Genomic DNA, 17,898 nt, shown 5'->3' with positions numbered 1-17,898 from the left:
ATACACTTTCACAGAAAACAACAGCGCTTAACTTTTTTTGCAAAAATTTCCTATGCATGTCTCACCCGAGCAGTCTTTTCCTCCTCGGACAGTGGACGAATCTTGTAAGAAGGGGCGAGATCTTTAAATATTTCCATCAGTGAGATCAATACCAGCTTTCGAACAGTCACTGCTACAGTCGAATCCTGTTCCATTAGCATAGCACGAAGTTCCTTCAGCTTTTTGATCTATTTAAAAGGCAAAATAAAATTTGATTTCAGTATTCAATAAAAATAACCCCCAATTCTGCTGTCTCACAAAATAAATTAATGCAAGTTTTACAAATGAATAGGGAGTATACATAAACTCTTCTTATACTAAGGTGCGGTCATAATGTTTGAAACAATATCATCTCTCACATACACACGCTGTATTATGCATGTCCAGGCTATTCACAAACGCACTGATCAACAGAGCCAGCTGACCAACATTCCGGAACCAAACCATTGCTCAGGATCCAAAAGCAATCTGGGCCCCTATAACATATCTAGATATTGTGAGGATATCTTTAGAATAATACAGAACGGGGCAGTTCAGAGTTGGTATTCTTAGCACAATGCAGCTGCTGGTACAATAATACAGGAAATATTAAAAAACTGGACAGCTTTAAAGTAAAACTAAAAAAAGGCAAAAACGTCTCCCCCCCCCCCCCATTTTGGATAGAGTAAGGGAGGGTTATAATCCGCCAGACTTTGCTATCCGTTTCCCATTGCAGAGATTTACCTTCACTTCCTGTCCCATAGCCAAACAGGAAGCGAAAGGAAAACCCTGAGAATGAAGGGAATTCCTTGGGAACCCCAGGTCAGCAGAACTAGTGTCCCCATTGGAAGATTTCCCCTCTATTACTCTTCTGCTTACAACCCAAAATTTTAGATTTTCTTTAAACTTTCCCTTTATGCCTAGGTTCACACTGTAGCAATGCAGGAACCAGCGCAATTTCAGCACCGGTTCCCGCATCGCATCTCTCCCGCAGGCAGTTCACACTGTCCTCTAAACCTCTGCGGGTGTCAATACAATGAACAGGAATCAGATTGCATGGGTAAGAACACCCACACGACCTGATTCCTGCGTGGGGGGGGGGGGGCTTCAATTCCTGCACCTTTATTGTAATGCGAATCCCATGAAAATTCAGCCATACAATTACATGCGATGTCCGACATTGCTCCAGTGTGGACCCGGGCTCAATGATAATGGTAAACAGGACAAATAAGAGGGTGAACCTCCTTAGGGGGCACACACAGCAAAAAAAAACTGACAGAACGTATCCCTCTCCACCCTATGTAAAAAAAAAAAAAAAAAAAAAAAGTTTTGCCTTTTGTGATACTTTTAGCTTTATTTGAGCATAATGTTACATTGATAAAAGTGCTTGCCTGGTGCTCAGACTGACTAGTAAAGATATTTAAGGTAAACACATGCCTCTGTATTTGAAAATACAAACCACACACACTATTCTCTGGATCTGAAAGTATGGCTGAGGCCAAGGTCGCAATGTGAACCTTCTTCTCTTCCAGCTTTTCTTTTCTATGATGCATCAGTTCTTCTGTACTCATCAAATGCAGTGGCTCTTCTGGCACATCTGGTAAAACAAATACATCTAAATACCTTCCTTCACCAATTTACAAGGACAGAGCTGTCTTTAACCACTTAAGACCCGGACCAAAATGCAGGTAAAAGACCAGGCCCCTTTTTGCGATTCGGCACTGCGTCGCTTTAACTGGCAATTGCACGGTCGTGCGACGTGGCTCCCAAACAAAATTGGCGTCCTTTTTTTCCCCACAAATAGAGCTTTCTTTTGGTGGTATTTTTGTGGACAATTTTGAAAAAAATGCAATATTCTTTACTTTTTGCTATAATAAATATCCCCCCCCCCCCAAAAAAACGTTTTTTTCCCTCAGTTTAGGCCGTTACATATTCTTCTACCTATTTTTAATTTTTTTTACACCAAAATCGCAATAAGCGTTTATCGATCGGTTTGCGCAAAATTAATAGCGTTTACAAAATAGGGGATAGTTTTATTGCATTTTCATTAAAACATTTTTTTTTTTACTATTAATGGCAGCAATCTTTTTCATGACTGCGACATTATGGCGGACACATCGGACAATTTTGACACATTTTTGGGACCATTGTCATTTTCACAGCAAAACATGCTATAAAAATGCATTGTTTACTGTGAAAATTACAATTGCAGTTTGGGAGTTAACCACTAGGTGGCGCTGAAGGGGGTCAAGTGTGACCTCATATGTGTTTCTAACTGTAGGGGGGCAGGACTGGACATGTGACGTCATTGATCGCCTTTCCCTATATCAGGGAACAGACGATCGATGACAGCGCCACAACGAAGAACAGGGAAGGTGCGTTTACACACACACCTCTCCCCTTTCTTCAGCTCCGGGGACTGATCGTGGGACTCTGGCGGCTATCGGGTCCCGCGGTCACGGAGCTTCGGACCGAGTCGCAGGCGTGCGCCTGTGACCCGCGGCTGGGCATTTCAAGAGGGCGTACAGGTACGTGCTTGTGCCCAGCCGTGCCATTCTGCCGACATATATGTGCAGGAGGCGGTCCTCAAGTGGTTAAAGCTTAACTCTAGGTAAAAATCAAAAAGTTAACTTTGCAAAAGGGCTCCTCCCACAATTCATGGGTTAAATTAGTGTTTTTGCCCAGAACAACATTAAAAAGTAGTTTTACTAACCTTAGCCCTCACTCACAGGCCCTCTGCATTTTAACTTAAAATTAAGCACTGCTGGTCCTGAATACTACGTGATCAAAGTGCTTGCTGCCGGTAACCAAAAGAGCACCAAAAGAATAGAGGTCGAATGATATGGGTTTTTAACTGTCCGATGGCGATATTTCAAGCCAATTTTTTTGGTGGGTGGCATAGGTTGGTGGCACTGGCAGGTTTCAGAGAGAGAGAGAGATCTCCCTATCAGAGCGAACCGAGGAATGCCACTTCCTGGTTCACGCGATGATCAGCTGTGATTAGTCACAGTTGATCACGTGGTAAGAAGCCTCTGTTCAGAGGCTCCATACCACGATTGGAGATGCAGTGTGTGAGACTGACACACAATCCCTTCGATCGCCACGCTGTACGCCCTCGGGGGTTTGCCACTCAAAAAAAAATTAAATAAATTACGATGGCTACAAATACCTAGCGTCATATGTAGGCAGTTTATTGCATGGAACAGTGCATGTGAATATCAAGCAAAAAGTCTTTCAAAATCCAAAGTCCCAAAAGGTACTTTTTGTGATCTGCCACTGTAAAATTAAATCTCATCACATTCTTCATACATGCTTTCCGATTGAGATGGAGAATTAGCACAAAGGGCTTTTTCATTTGTACCGATTCACTTTTGTAGAAGAAGACCGCAAAGAAATTTTGGTACTTTGGATTTTACATGGTATATACACTGTAATATAAAAAAAAAAGTGACTGGAGGTAGACTTTAAAAATACAAAATTTATATACAACAAAGTGCAGATTGTGGTGAAACAGACTTGTTTGACACCAAGTAGTGTTTAATTTGTTTAACACTATATATGCATAAAAAAAAAAGTGCATTTAGTGTTACACTTTTCAGAAGTATAATTCTCTTTCAAGGTTCTTTAGCAACAGTGTCCAAATTCTTTACTTTTGCCTGCAATTCTGTCTTTACTCGATACAGCATTAGAACAAAGTCATAGAAGATATATTAACCTTTAGGGTACTTTCACAATAAGGTGCTTTACAGGAGTTTTAAGAGCCTTAAAAGTACCTCTCATGCCTCCCCAGTGTGAAAGCCTGAGTGCTTTCACACTGGGGTGGTGCACTTGCGGGATGGGATGCAGGCAGCATCTTTGGGACAGCGCTCCTACACCACCTCTGCCCATTGAAATGAATAGGTAGCTCTTCCGAATCGCATGAAAAGTGCTTTAGAAGCACCGCAACACGGGAGCTAGTGGGGTTAAGAGTGCCCACCGCTAACCGACCCCTGCCCCACTGTGAAAGTAGACTAGAGCAGAAGTCCAGCCTAACATTACATCTATAGACATCGACGATCTAACACTAACCCAACAAAGAAATTATACATACCTTTTTTGAAGCCGATCCAATTCGGTCTCCAGTGGAAGAAGCTCTGCAGAGGACACAGCCAACAACAGCTGTGAAATGGCGTCACCCATAGACTATGGGGCTTTCGTTGTTGGCTGCCTCCTCTGCATTCTCCTCCACAGCGAAGCCGTGCCTGACAGCTCAGTGTGGGATTGGGTCAGATTGGCGTCAGAAAAGGTATGTATACCGATTTATTTTTTACAGTTAGATCATGGACGTCTGTAGATGTAGCGATTTTAGTGTTAGGCTGGACTTCTCCTTTAATATTAGGAGTTATATATTAAAGATCAATCCCCTAGTACTATAGTAACTGCTGAAATGTTTTAAGACAGACATTTTTAAGCCACTGATAAAAATACTACACAGTCGACTATATGTAATACTGTACTTCATTTCTACATGCCTGACTGTTCTAAACTGATTAAATTCAGCCCCTAGTGTAATCACACCTTTCAAATCACAAGAATTTTTATTTATATGTTAATATATTGCAGACTCTATATATGCAAAGTAACTTGATCTCAGCCCAATACTCCCCAACGCCCATTCCATTGGCTCCAACCAATATCTTCTCCCAAATGCATGTTATTTTATTCTACAGACAGAATTCTGCTGTGGAACCATTTTCATGTAGCATTATTAGCTTGATGCACAGATTCAGGTAATCTAGACTGCAAAATTCACCTTCATTTTCTTGCATCTCCATTAGCTCTTCCTGGTTCTCTTCCTCCTCGCAGTGGACTACTGCAAAAGATAAGTTTTGTGTTATTTAACAAAAACAAAGCAATAAACACATAACACATGCATAAGAAAGTAAAGTGGTAAAATAAATTACTTGGCTTCTCCATGCTCTGGGGAATAATGCCCCTTTTGTCTTTAATCGGCAGTAGGTGAATGACCTCTCTTTCAGGTTCAGTCTTCATACGTCTGGGCATTTTCTCATACTTATCAATCACATTATCATGTTTTCTTTTTGTAGCATGAACTGGTTGGCTAAAGCAGAATCAAAAAAAATAAAAAGTAAAAATTTGCACACATCACTATATGTTACCTGTCCATGAAGAAAGCATCCTATTTCCACTTACTGCACTTATGTCATGAAAAGGCTAAACTGTGTCTGTAGACAGAGTAGGAAGCAGAAGCACGTCACAAAAAAATAACACACTAGCGCGCAAATGTTTACTACAACTAGAGTGCATTAGCTTTCATTTAACTTTTTACTTAAAGCAGAACTTCACCCTAAAAGGGGAAGTATTGCTTTATGTCCTCCCCTCAAACCACATGTAGCAGAATTTTTTTTGGGGGGGGGGGGGGGGGCAGTCAGATACCTAGTTTTGATAGGTACCAGCACCCACTTCCACTCAGTTTGCCCCCCCCCCCCCCCCCCATCCCTCTCTTTGCCTGCAGCCAAACACACTTTTACCCATCTCCAAGGTGGTGCATATTTCGACATTACACACCTTGTGAAGATTGCACTTTGAAGCACAATTCACTTAGTAGAGAGCACTGGAAATATATGAGGACAGCATTTAGCACTTTGTATATATATATATATATATATATATATATATTTTTTATGATCTTTTTTTTATTGTCATCCGTTGATTAACGTTTGATCTTCTTGCTTTTGATTTGTTTGGTCATCAGTTCATTATTCACTTTATCTACACACAGGAACAAAATATACATTGGTATTAACATTCACACAGTAGCACAACACATTTTAGTCTTTATTTCCACTTTTATTTAGTGGTAAACACACACAGATGCAATTGCAGCAGCTGTATCACAGGGGCTTATTATTTTTATACGTTTTAGTATAGGCATCGCATAAGTGGTTTATATTTTTGTGAAACCAGGATCAGTTCGATTACACAGGAAAATTGGCCTACTGAGGAAGTGTTTTCCGCCAATTCCCATGGTAACCGCTCTCTTCACAGGTGGTCAACTGAGTGCTCCACCATAGGGAATGCCAAAAAGGCGACACCGATGGCTTCAGGGTCCTGTTGGTTCAGAGAAAACAGTGCTGATCGTAGCTGACTGAGCAAGTCAGAGGGTTGCTCTAGAGAAGAGGAGGAGGGATGATAACACTGAAGGGTGCCTGGAACCCCTCTAAAGGACCAACATGGCCCAAAGAAAGAGTTCTGAGGAAGAGGGTAGTGGCCACAATATGAGAGAGCTCCTGAAACTGTGATGGCACAGGAGTTAGGGCAAAGAAGATCCCAGAGCAGGGGGTGGTCTGGTAAACTGTGTGGTTGCACAGGAAGGTAGGGGGTGAACAGTTGAGTACCAAAAGCAAGAGAGACTAGCCTGTAAAGCCAAAAAGGTACACCATCTGTACCTGGGTGACAGAAGGGCCAACAGCCTGCAAGGATTTGCAACCATCCCTCTCCACTTGGAAAAGTAGGGTCACCCCTTAATGCCAAAGATTTCCCAAAGAGCTTGAGAAGGATTCTTGCCTCCAGCCTGGTGGTTATGACTAAGACCATATAGGCTGAAACGTGTGAAAATGAAGAAAGTTTAAGAGTAACAACTGGAGTGCGGATCATTTTTTCCTCATTACTCTACTCATCCAAACGACTGTGGATCGAGCACCAGGGAACTCTGCTATCTATGTGGTCTATGGGTAGTAGCACTAACTTTTCTGTTTATACTATAGCCCTGTGGACTGCCAGAGAACCAATCTGGGTTTGACTACTCCTGTTGTAAGTAAAGGAGAAGGACGACACTCAAAATCTTTTGCACACATAGCTCTTCTGAAAGGTTTTGTCTTGACGGGAGAAATGCAGCATTACAAAAAACACTCCGAAGGCGCAATAAGACGCATTCAGGTGCATCAAGCCTTTGTGTTTATCTTATTGGCCAGAATATTAATTTATTCTGGCCATTGAAGTAAATGAGTGCTCAAGAGCTGAACACACCTAGCAGCATTTACATGCATTAGGCATTGTTTCTGCACAATACACTCCTTTCCAAAATGCGATTTTGCTGCATTCAAATTTCTGACCCTAAATCCTTACAGTATGTGTGCATGGACACATAGGGTAACAGAGGGGCATTTAGGGGCAGAAAAAAAGTAAAACAGGCGTTTGTCCACTGCAGTGTGTATGAAGTCTTAGATTTCTTAAGATAAAGACAGCTGAATATTTTGACTTCTACCAATATACTTGATGACGTTAATAGTAAGTCTTGAAAAGAAGGGTGTCCCTTTCAAGACCCAGTGAGGTCAGGTGATTCTTGGGCACAGAATCTGCCTCCCAGCAACTTATAGTGGTTGTAAAGCCTCAGACAAGAAATATGAACAACGCCTATGCCTCTATATTGTGCAATGGTCTCAACTAAGATCACCAAGTGTCATTTTTTTCCCTAACACCAAGAAAAAAAAGTGACATGGGAGGGAGCTCCAGCTGTGTTAAGGGGGTGTGTCACTTCCTCCAATCAGCTCTCAATGCTCTTCTCACCAAGCTCTGCAGAGTGTAATTTCAGCTCTCCGACTTTTTTCTGACAGCTCAGACAAGCTCAATAAATTCAGAACTTTGAAAGGATGTAGAGAAAAGACTGCAGATAAACAGGTGCAACTTATGTAGAAGCATTTGCTTATCTCTGTGTATTACCTGAGGTCCATCACTTCACTGGTTATATGCAAGGGTTTACAACCACTTTAAGGGGAGTGCTCTGTGAAACTGTGTGGAGAACCATAAGGGTGATCAACTTGGGTGCTTACAGCAAGCCATCACAACTAAACCGCAGGGCTCCAGACATCTGTTTCACATGCTCTATCAGAAAGGGGTCCACTGGTGGAGAGATCTAGATGTGGTGAGATCAAGATGTAAACCATTTTGCCACAGTAAAAAAAAAGGTCAGAGGCCTCTTCTAAGATTTCAGCAGAAATTGAGTCAAGAGGAGGCATAGAAGCAATGCTTATCGCCACTACAGTCAGCATTCATGAGGAACAGAGTGAATTTGTCCACAAAGTCTTGTGCAACTGCAGCAGAAATCCCTGATGACAAAAGCAGGCAACTCAGCCTTATCTGACAGGGCTAAGATGGACACTGAGGTAGACCCTACAACCATAGGGTAGCAGGATTTCAGAATTCTGACATCAATGCCCTCAGAATGACCCAGCGCAAATGTCCCCAAAAATCAATAGAAAAGCATGAGCTGGGGTCACCCGTTGCAGCAGCATCGTCACCTCCCAGGCAGTTGGTAGCTGGTCTGAAGGCAACCAAAGTTGCTGAAGGCAATTTGTAGAATCAGATCAGGGATTGGAGTTCCATGTGGCTCTTTTCTAAAGCTGAAGCAGCAGATGGGGCAATAATTCTGTGGTGCTTAAAGGTAGGAAAAAGACTGAAGCAAAGGCATTCAAACACTACCCTGCTAATGTCAGCACTCAGTTCCTTACCAGCAACCACTTGTGTAAAACCAGCAGAAAGTGGCAAATTGAAAGGTGGCTAGCTGTATAAATAGCAAGGTAGATCCCAATGGCAAGCTCAATTGGACTAATCACAGAGTGAATCTTCAGAGAGAGTAAGCACAGAGGTAGCTCTGGAAAGTGCTACATAGCCAATCGGTTACCAGACAATGCAGCCACGCACATTCAATCCAGAGCAGTCTAGGTACAGAACTTCAAAGTTTGGCTAGATATGGCCTATCCACATAGCTAATAGAGCATAGCTCAAGCAGTGAAATATGTAAAAAGGATATATCCGCGCTAGGAACTAAAATTGAATAAGCAGCTTTGCACTATAAACCACACCGTATAAAAAGAGTGCCGCCCTAAAAAAAAAAAAAAATGCATTTGCGCAAAATACAAAAATATCAAAATATAGTAAATATGCAGACAATTGTATATAAAACAATAACTGTGAATAAAGTTTGAAGAAACATATGCAAAATTACATCACGTGAATAAAGAGGAATTGTGCAAACAAAAAGTTCATATAAGACTAGATTCCATCAAAGAAAGTCCCATGGAAGAAAAGAATGTTTGGAAATGACCATCATACACCCGACGGCGTGACACCCATCACCATAATCAAAAATGGAGGTTTACCGAAAAAACAGCGACCCCTCCTACTCAGAGGTCACACAGCGCTTGGTTGGAACTCTGACCCAGAGAAGGAAATCTGGACATTCCTCTCCTATGGCCATGGAAGGTATACACCAGGAGGTTCACAGCAACTCAGGATACATACATTTCCAAACACTTCCATGGGGCTTTTATTTGATGGAATCCAGCTTTATATGGACTTTTGTTTGCACAATTTACTATTTCAAGCAAAGATATAGCAAGAAATGTTTATATATATATATATATATATATATATATATATATATATATATATATATATATATATATATATATATATATATATATATATATATATACATACACACACACACACACACACATATATATATATATATATATATACACACACACACACATATACATATGTATACACACACACACACACACACACACACACAGTAAAACCTTGTTTTGCGAGCATAATTCATTCCAGAAACATGCTTTTAATCCAAAGCACTTGTATATGAAAAAAAACTCCCCATAAGAAATAGTGGAAACTTAAATGATTCATTTAACTATTAATAGGTCCTTCAGTTTATAGTCCATGTAAGAAGATTATAGCAATGTGATAACTTGTGTAACCACATAAAATATCCATCCACAAATGGAAGCTCCACAAGGGGATTAGAAGCAAAATCCAGCAGGAGCTACAGAAAAGAGAAGAGAGGCGCCTCCAAGTGTAGCAATATGTTGCCAAATGTTGTACCTTCATTAAATGTAACCATATTGCTAAACTTGGAGCCTCTCTTTTCTTTTATACTCAGTTGTGACATGACGCTACTTTTATATCAAGTCAAATTTTATTAAAAAAATTAGCTTGTCTTGCCAAATGCTCTCAAACCAAGGTTTTACTGTATCTATACATCTCCGCTGAGCAATAAAGCTAAAAAAAAAAAAAAATTACATTACACTTTACACGTATAATACCTGGAGGAAAGATCTCTAGTCAGGAATGAAGCTCTCTGAGCCATCTCCCGCATAAGCTGCAGGTCATCTTCATCGATCATGTCCAAAGGGAGGGACTCTTCATCCAGCTCATTTTCTTCAATGGCTACAAGATCATAAAAGTTAATTCATGCCGACACTAAAGTTTCATCAAAAGTGCTTAAAATTGAACTAAACCCTTTTTTTCATTCTCAGTCAAGGAAGCTGCCATCTTGGCCTCTGATCTTCAACTGCTATGATGCTGCACGTGTGATCAGTAATGACACCAGCCATTTGATGGTTTGACAGTTTGGTTAAAAGCACGTGTCAGAAATGTAACTTTTTTTTAAACCGTTATTAAATCAATGGGTTTAGTTCCGCTTTAGGGCCAATTCACACCAGATGCAGTTCCGTTTTTTATGCACCACTACAGTCAGTTCCGGTCAGTTTCTGCACCGCAAACTGACCAGAAACTGACTGCATTGGTGTGAACTAGAAAAAAGCGCACGGAACTGCATCTGGTGAGGACAGGCCCTAAGGCCCCTTTCACACTTGTACAACTTGTCCCACGATTTGTGATGGCAAAGTAGCATGACAAGTATTTTCCAATTACCATTCATATTAGTACGACTTCAAGTTGTTCCGACTTCAAAGTAGTTCCTGCACTACTTTGGTCCGATTTTGATGCCACTTACACAGGCATTCCCAGAAATCGCGGCAAAATCACGGCCGTGAAATCGCGGTGATGTCGCAGTAGTGTGAAAGTGGCCTTAATAGCTTGATGGTCTAGCCAGTAATTCTGTTGCTTTTTTCAACAGAACAAACTCTCCTGCAAATGCAGCAGTTTGAGTGCTTAGACAAACCATTTACCACTGACAGGGGTGCTTACAATGATCAACTTTTCTTTATTCTTGTAAAGCCTTTTATTCCAAAAGGAACAAAACTGATGCTGTAACTGCATGTGTAATGGCAGCGAGCTGGAGCTCCACTTCGATTTGTTAGTGCATCTAAATCTGCTAGTACACCCAACACTCCCCAGACAGGTAATGATGCTGTCCAAAAGTGCCCCTTCAGAGTGGGGGCACGCTTATACAGGAAGTGTGTTATGGCCAGATCACCAAGTGAAAACAGAGGGGGAAAAAATATGAAAAAAAAAGTAAACTAATGCAACCACTGCATCAAAGGATTGGTGAGCTGCAACATATATATGTTGATTTTAGGCTCAATACCGCTTTAAGCTGATCTCTTACATAAATATATCGAGAAGTAATCAAATATTACAGATTTAATTTATAGTGCAAGGGGTACCCTTTGCACCGATATTCATTAAAAGCTACATTTAAACTGTCCTGTTGGTACCTGGCTGTTTCTTCTTCTCATTTTCCAGGGGAAAAGGTCTTTTGGCGCTGACATCCCGCACAGCCTCCCGCAGCTTCTTCTGTTCTTTCCTGTATTTCTTTGCAGAGCTTTCCTGTTTAAACTGCTTGTTCTTTAACTTATTTTCAAGTTTGAGTTTGCTGGTCTTCAGCAGCTTGCGAAAGCTAGGCGCTTGTTTCTTATGTCTCCTCTACATAGAATAAGAAGCAGAGAAAGAGTTCTTTGTAGAAAGCTAGACACGTTCACAGAAATACATTTGCACTCTTTAAAAAGACACACTTGTCAGTTTGCTTGTTCACAGCGTAACAGTGCCTTCTGGTAGCCCCTCTTCCCCAGCAGAATTTTTTTTATTAGACTGTGGTAATATTCATTATATATATATATATATATATATATATATATATATATATATATATATATATATATATATATATATATATATATATATATATATATATATATATACAGCCCTCAAAATTTCCACTCGCCTACTAGCATTTGGCGAGTGGATTTAAGCTGCTGGCGAGTGATGACAGGGCTGCATGACCAATCTCCCTCCAATCTGTGCCTACACTTAGAGTCCCGATGAGATTGACGGCCGAAGAGGAAAGGTGCATGCTCGGGAAAAGTAGTCTGTTGAGCCGCGCACAGGTGCTCTCCTTACAATTCTCATTAAGCTATGGAACCCAACAGTATGAACTCTGAGCCTGCCCCCCTCCCCCGGGCCCCGACCAATGTAGCTGGAGAGCAGAAAGTAATGTGTGGTGGAGGATTGCAAAAATTACCACTCCGGTGCAGCGCTCACTGAAAGTTGCCCTGACATGAGAGCGGCAGCCTTCTAGTTTGTGCAGTTTTCTTCTCCTTGTGCTCTATGTAAGTGTCCAGCAGTTCAGCCTGAGCACTGAACAGACTGGTCTCAATGTGTGCTGTGCTATGGTGTCAATGGCTGTGCAGTTGTGTGGATCTCAGCGCTGGATTGTACTCCCTCCCGCTGTGCTGCAGCTCCTCTCCGCCAGCCTGAATAAAAGGGGGAAGTGGGGACATGCAAGCGTGGGGGAGAGAGAGAGAGAGAGAGAGAGAGAGAGAGAGAGAGAGAGAGAGAGAGAGAGAGAGAGAGAGAGAGAGAGAGAGAGAGAGAGAGAGGATGGGAGTTGCAGAGGAGTCTGGTCTGCCCCCCAGTGCCCTGTCCCTCTGGTCTGCCCCCCAGTGCCCTGTCCCATTTTGTTAAAGTTGTTGCTGGTAATATTTAGTTTTGTAACCTTATTCTGCATAAAACATGGTCATTCCATGAGATAATCTACGAGGGCGTGTTTACGGGTGCAATTAGGCGCAGGGCAGTATATGAATTAGGTGGGGCAACTGGTGGCGAGTAACTCTTGAGGCCCGGCTAGTAGCTCAGGACTTGAAATTTTAAACCCTGTGTATATATATATATATATATATATATATATATATATATATATATATATATATATATATATATATATATATATATATATATATATATATATATATATATTATAAGGGCCACCCCTTTAGCCTGATAGCGGTTAGCTCCTGTCTACATTGGATCTAATATGTGTATGTGAGTTTGGGACTTAGAGTGTAAGCTCCATGAGATCAGGAACTGATGAGAAATGTACAGTATGCAAATTGTTGGTGCTGTATAAATATTATTATTAATATCTAGCAATTGGGGCACATGGAAATGCCAATTGAAGGCACCATCTCTGTGCCACCCCTCAACATACAGAACACAACCCAGTACCCACTATGCCTTTCCTCCCTATTCAGAGCACAGCCCAGCACCATCTCTATGCCATCCCCTATATACAGTGCCCAGCAACATCTGTGCCATCCCTGATATACAGGGCACAGCCCGGCACCATTCCCCCTGATATACAGATCAGAACCATCTATGCCACCCCCCCCCATATACAGAGCACAGCCCAGCACCATCTCTGTGCAATCCCCCGATATACATACAGAGCACAGACCAGCACCATCTCTATGCCATCCATCCATATAAAGAGCACAGCCCAGCACCATCTCTATGCCATCCATCCATATACAGAGCACAGTTTAAAACCATCTTTGTGCCATCTTTCCATATACAGAACACAGCTTAGCATCTTCTCCATATACAGGGTCACCTGGCTGGGGGTCACAAGACATCCCGGGTGACATTGCAGGGGATGCAGACACACAAAGGCAAAACGCGGTTCACTCACCATCCAGAGTGGCTCTCCGGGGACACACAGGCGGCGCCTTCAGCACCTCGGACAGGAGCGACGGCTTTTTCCCGCCGGCCGAGAAGCATGCTGGTACCGCCCACGCCCAGGCATCACTCTGCGTCTCTGATAACTGACGTCAGTTCCGGTTGCTGACGTCAGTGCCATTTGCGTTCCACGCTGGTTACGTGGAACCCGGCGACAACATATGAAATTCGCGGGTCATCCCGCGGGGAGATCGTGGACTGAGTGAATGGAAATTGCGATTCTCTCCGCGATTAATCGTGCAGCTCTATACGAGAGCCATGGAAGCGAATGGAGAGGAACAGGCTGTTGCTTTGTTCTTCCCTTATTATGGTTTTTGCACAAGATGTGTGGATGTGATTTACACATATATGTTGTTGTGTATATTATTTCGGATGTGGATCACAGACAGTTGTTGGAAGTGTACTTTATTGATTCATTCTGTATATACTGTGTCAGGGCTGTACGTCGCCTAGAAATAGCTTCCTGGCGCCTGGGCTTTTGTCAGCCCATTCAATGTTGTATGGATGCACAATTTGTATTGCCCACTGCCCGGGACATGCAGGTAGATTTGTTTTGTACATTTCGCCTCACTAGTTAGGTGGAAGCATTCAGGCAGCTCTCCTGTAGAGCTGCACGATTAATCGTCAAGAATCGTTATCGCGATTTTTTTCCCAAGATTTTGACAGAACAAGTATCACAACATTCTTTAGCAGTGGAAGTAACAACATTGTAACCATTTGTCCTTTAGATCAAGGGAATTGATGTCTGTATGTAAATGAGGAAAGTTTACCCACTTAAATACTAAACCTTTTTCTGACATTTATTGGTTTCAAGTTAAAATCTTTATTTTTTTGCTAGAAATTTACAGTGGTTGCTGCAATATTTTATGTCACACTGCATTTGCGCAGCAGTCTTTCAAATGCATTTTTTTGGGAAAAAATTACTTTAGTGTATAAAAAAAAAATGTTTTTGGTATAATGTGAAAGATTATACGCCTCGAGACTCGTGATCTTTATTCTAAGCAAACAAAATTGTGATTCTAATTTTGGCTAGAATCATGCAGCTCTACTCTGCTGCTGCCCGATTGCGTACACACAAGTGGGTGAAGTGCATCCTGCTCTGTATCCTGGGCTTCGCGTGCCCTTCTGTTGCCCAGAATTGGTACAGCAGGCACCACAGAGTAGAGTGGACACACGGAGGAGGGCGCCTATGCATGAAAGCGTTGATTGCGATAAACATTACATATCGCGCCGGAATGAGAGCAATAATTCTAGCACTAGACCACCTCCGTAACACTAAACTGATGAGGGGCATTTAAAGTGTCACCTATAAAAATATAAATGTACTGAAGTTTGTTTCCTAACTTTTAGGGATGAGCTCCGGCGTCTTCGCACAGTCCACGTGCAGAGCCCGCCAGGAAGTCTGCACGGCGCTGCGCTAATCACAGGCAGGGAGACATATTCCCGATGCTCGGCTGCAGAGATAGGGAAATGTCTCCCTGCCTGTGATCAGCGCAGCGCCGTGCAGACTTCCTGGCGGGCTCTGCACGTGGACTGTGCGAAGACGCCGGAGCTCATCCCTACTAACTTTTTTTTAATAACTTTGTCAAGCCCTGTATTATATATTAATTCCTTTTTTTTTTTGATACACAAAACTGATTTTGATATTAGGAGTCAGTGCTGCACTCACTTTCTGGGTGCACCAACAGAAGGGCATTTTACCCCGCACACCTATGCTGGAGCATGTCACCGCTACAAAACAATTGCTTTCCATGCATTGCAATGCAGCACACAGCCGCGTTGCAGCGATCTGCTGCATTTGATCACAGCGTACACTGTCATTTTGTACACTTCAAATAAAGTTGTGGCATCTTACTTCAGGTAGAGCAGACCAATACCACACTATGAATGGACCCCAATAAACTCTCACGTTGTGTATGTTTCATGGCAAGTTTGCTGGTGCTGGCTGACCTTGTCCTGGCACTACCCATACTTGTTCCTGGTCGGTATAAACGCCAGAGAGGCTCAGTATGTCATCCTGTATTATCAGAAAGACGAGCCAGTAGCAGCATTTCTCTCCCATACATGGACTCCTGTAATTGCCAGGCTTCCCATTCACTAGAAAAGTCACTCCGTGCTCCATTAATTCCTATCAGCAGACCAGTGACTGGCAGCTGTAGCGGTGAAAGAGCCAGTGCCTAGATAAGTCACACTCACCGGCTTCATGGTGTATCCCCGGTACAGCTCCGCTCCACACGTGTAGACAACAGGAAGTGAGAACCGACACAGACAGACAGCGCCGGCTAGAAGAGCCCTGCAATGTCCTGTACGGAAGAATTGTATGAGCGCCACCTGCCGGCTTCAGAGGATAATCGTCCGCCCACTACACAGCTCTACAGGTTTACAGAAATAGGGCTGATAGCACGAGAGGGGGTTAACGGGCGCTGAATAGGCGCTAATGCAGCGCTGGTAAGCCTCTGAGAGGGAAGAAATTGTCAGCTGGTAGATGTTGGGAAGTGAAGTATTCTCCCAATCTTACAGTTCTCCTTTCCAGGGAGAGTGGATAAGAGCTTAAAGCGGCATTCCTCCCAAAAGTGGAATCTCCGCTTATCTGCTTCCTCCAGTCCTCCCCCCCCTCTAGTGCCACATTTGTAAGCAATGGCCCGGATTCAAATACAATGGTGTATTTCTGGGCAGGCGTAACGTATCGGAGCCGTAAATTAGGGCGCAAGTTCTGTATTCAGAAAGAACTTGCGGCGGTGGCGTAACGTATGTGGTCCGGCGTAAGCCCGCCTAATTCAAATGTGGACGTGTTTTATTTAAATTAATGGTGACCCCGCGTATTTGACGTTTTTTACAAATGGCGCATGCGCCGTTCATGAAAGAATCCCAGTGCGCATGCTCGAAATTACGCCGCAAATCGTCAATGCTTTAGACGTGAACATAACTTACGTACAGCCCTATTCGCGAACGACTTACGCAAACGACGTAAAATTTTCAAAATTCGACGCGGGAACGACGTCCATACTTAACATAGGATACGCCTCATATAGCAGGGGTAACTTTACGCCAGAAAAAGCCTAACGTAAACAACGTAAAAAATGCGCCGGGCGGACGTACGTTTCTGAATCGGCGTATCTACCTAATTTGCATATTACTTGCGTAAATATACGGAAGCGCCACCTAGCGGCCAGCGTAAATATGCAGCCTAAGATACGACGGTGTAAGACACTTACGCCGGTCGAATCTTAGGGAAATCTATGCGTAACTGATTCTATGAATCAGTCGCATAGATACGACGCCGCACACTCAGAGTTACGACGGCGTATCCGGAGATACGCCGTCGTAACTGCTCTCTGAATCCAGGCCAATATTTTTTATGTGAAGTGTTGAATGTTTAAATTCTGAAAAATTAAGCATTCATCTCCCACCACATTGAATAATTTAAATATATGGAAACAGTCAGCTTCATCCTCGTTCTGGGACTTCATACAAAAGGAGGAAGTTCAGCATTTCTTCCTTCTTCCCCCCTCCTCTTTCATATTTGGATGTTTTTTTTTTTTTGCGTGCAGATACCTGGTTATGACAAGTACCCAATCCCCACTTCCGATACGACCACTTAGGTGGAGAGCTGAAGTTCTCCCCTCTCTCTGCCCACAACCTCTTGAGACACGTCACAGTTCCCAGGAGGCAATGGGGCCATTGAGATTTTAAAGCGCGGCTCAAGCATGTGCAGTGGGGAGCCAGTTGAGAAGCCGCAATGTAATCACAGCCGGCTTTCCAAAGTAAATATGCAGGGTAAGGGTCCTTTCACACTAGCGGACCGTTCGTCCATTCATTACAAGTCCGTTAACGGACTTGTAATGAATCCCTATGGGATCGCGTCAGTTAGCGGATGGAGCATCCGCTAACGTCCGCGTCCGTCGGGATCCGCTTTTGCGAACGGAAGAAACACTATTTTTCTTCCGTTCAGCGGAACGGAACGGATGCAGACGGACAGATGGTCCGTCTGCATCCGATCCCCCATAGGGGAGAGCGGAGCAGAGACAGGGCGGTCTCTGCACTGTGTGCGGGGCCCGCCCTATCCGCCGACAGCTCAGCGGGGATGACGGAGGATCCCAG

At 43.0% G+C, this 17,898-nt stretch overlaps 1 protein-coding gene across 1 annotated transcript in view; it reads right to left on the bottom strand.

The window, feature by feature from the left end:
• NOC3L (NOC3 like DNA replication regulator) overlaps positions 1-16,095 on the bottom strand; it is a 104,979-nt gene extending 88,884 nt beyond the window's left edge. The window contains exons 1-7 of the mRNA XM_040362146.1: positions 15,994-16,095; positions 11,502-11,709; positions 10,146-10,269; positions 4,962-5,119; positions 4,811-4,870; positions 1,485-1,615; positions 66-227 (exon numbers count right to left, since the gene is read on the bottom strand). Of these exons, the coding sequence (XP_040218080.1) occupies positions 66-227; positions 1,485-1,615; positions 4,811-4,870; positions 4,962-5,119; positions 10,146-10,269; positions 11,502-11,709; positions 15,994-16,002 (852 nt within the window). The 5' untranslated portion in view covers positions 16,003-16,095. The remainder of the gene's footprint in view (positions 1-65; positions 228-1,484; positions 1,616-4,810; positions 4,871-4,961; positions 5,120-10,145; positions 10,270-11,501; positions 11,710-15,993) is intronic.
• Positions 16,096-17,898: the final 1,803 nt, after the last annotated feature.

Source organism: Rana temporaria, chromosome 8 (assembly GCF_905171775.1).
Source record: "Rana temporaria chromosome 8, aRanTem1.1, whole genome shotgun sequence".
NCBI lineage: Eukaryota > Metazoa > Chordata > Amphibia > Anura > Ranidae > Rana > Rana temporaria.
Note: the sequence above shows the minus strand (reverse complement) of the source record. Positions and strands in the feature narration are given on the sequence as shown.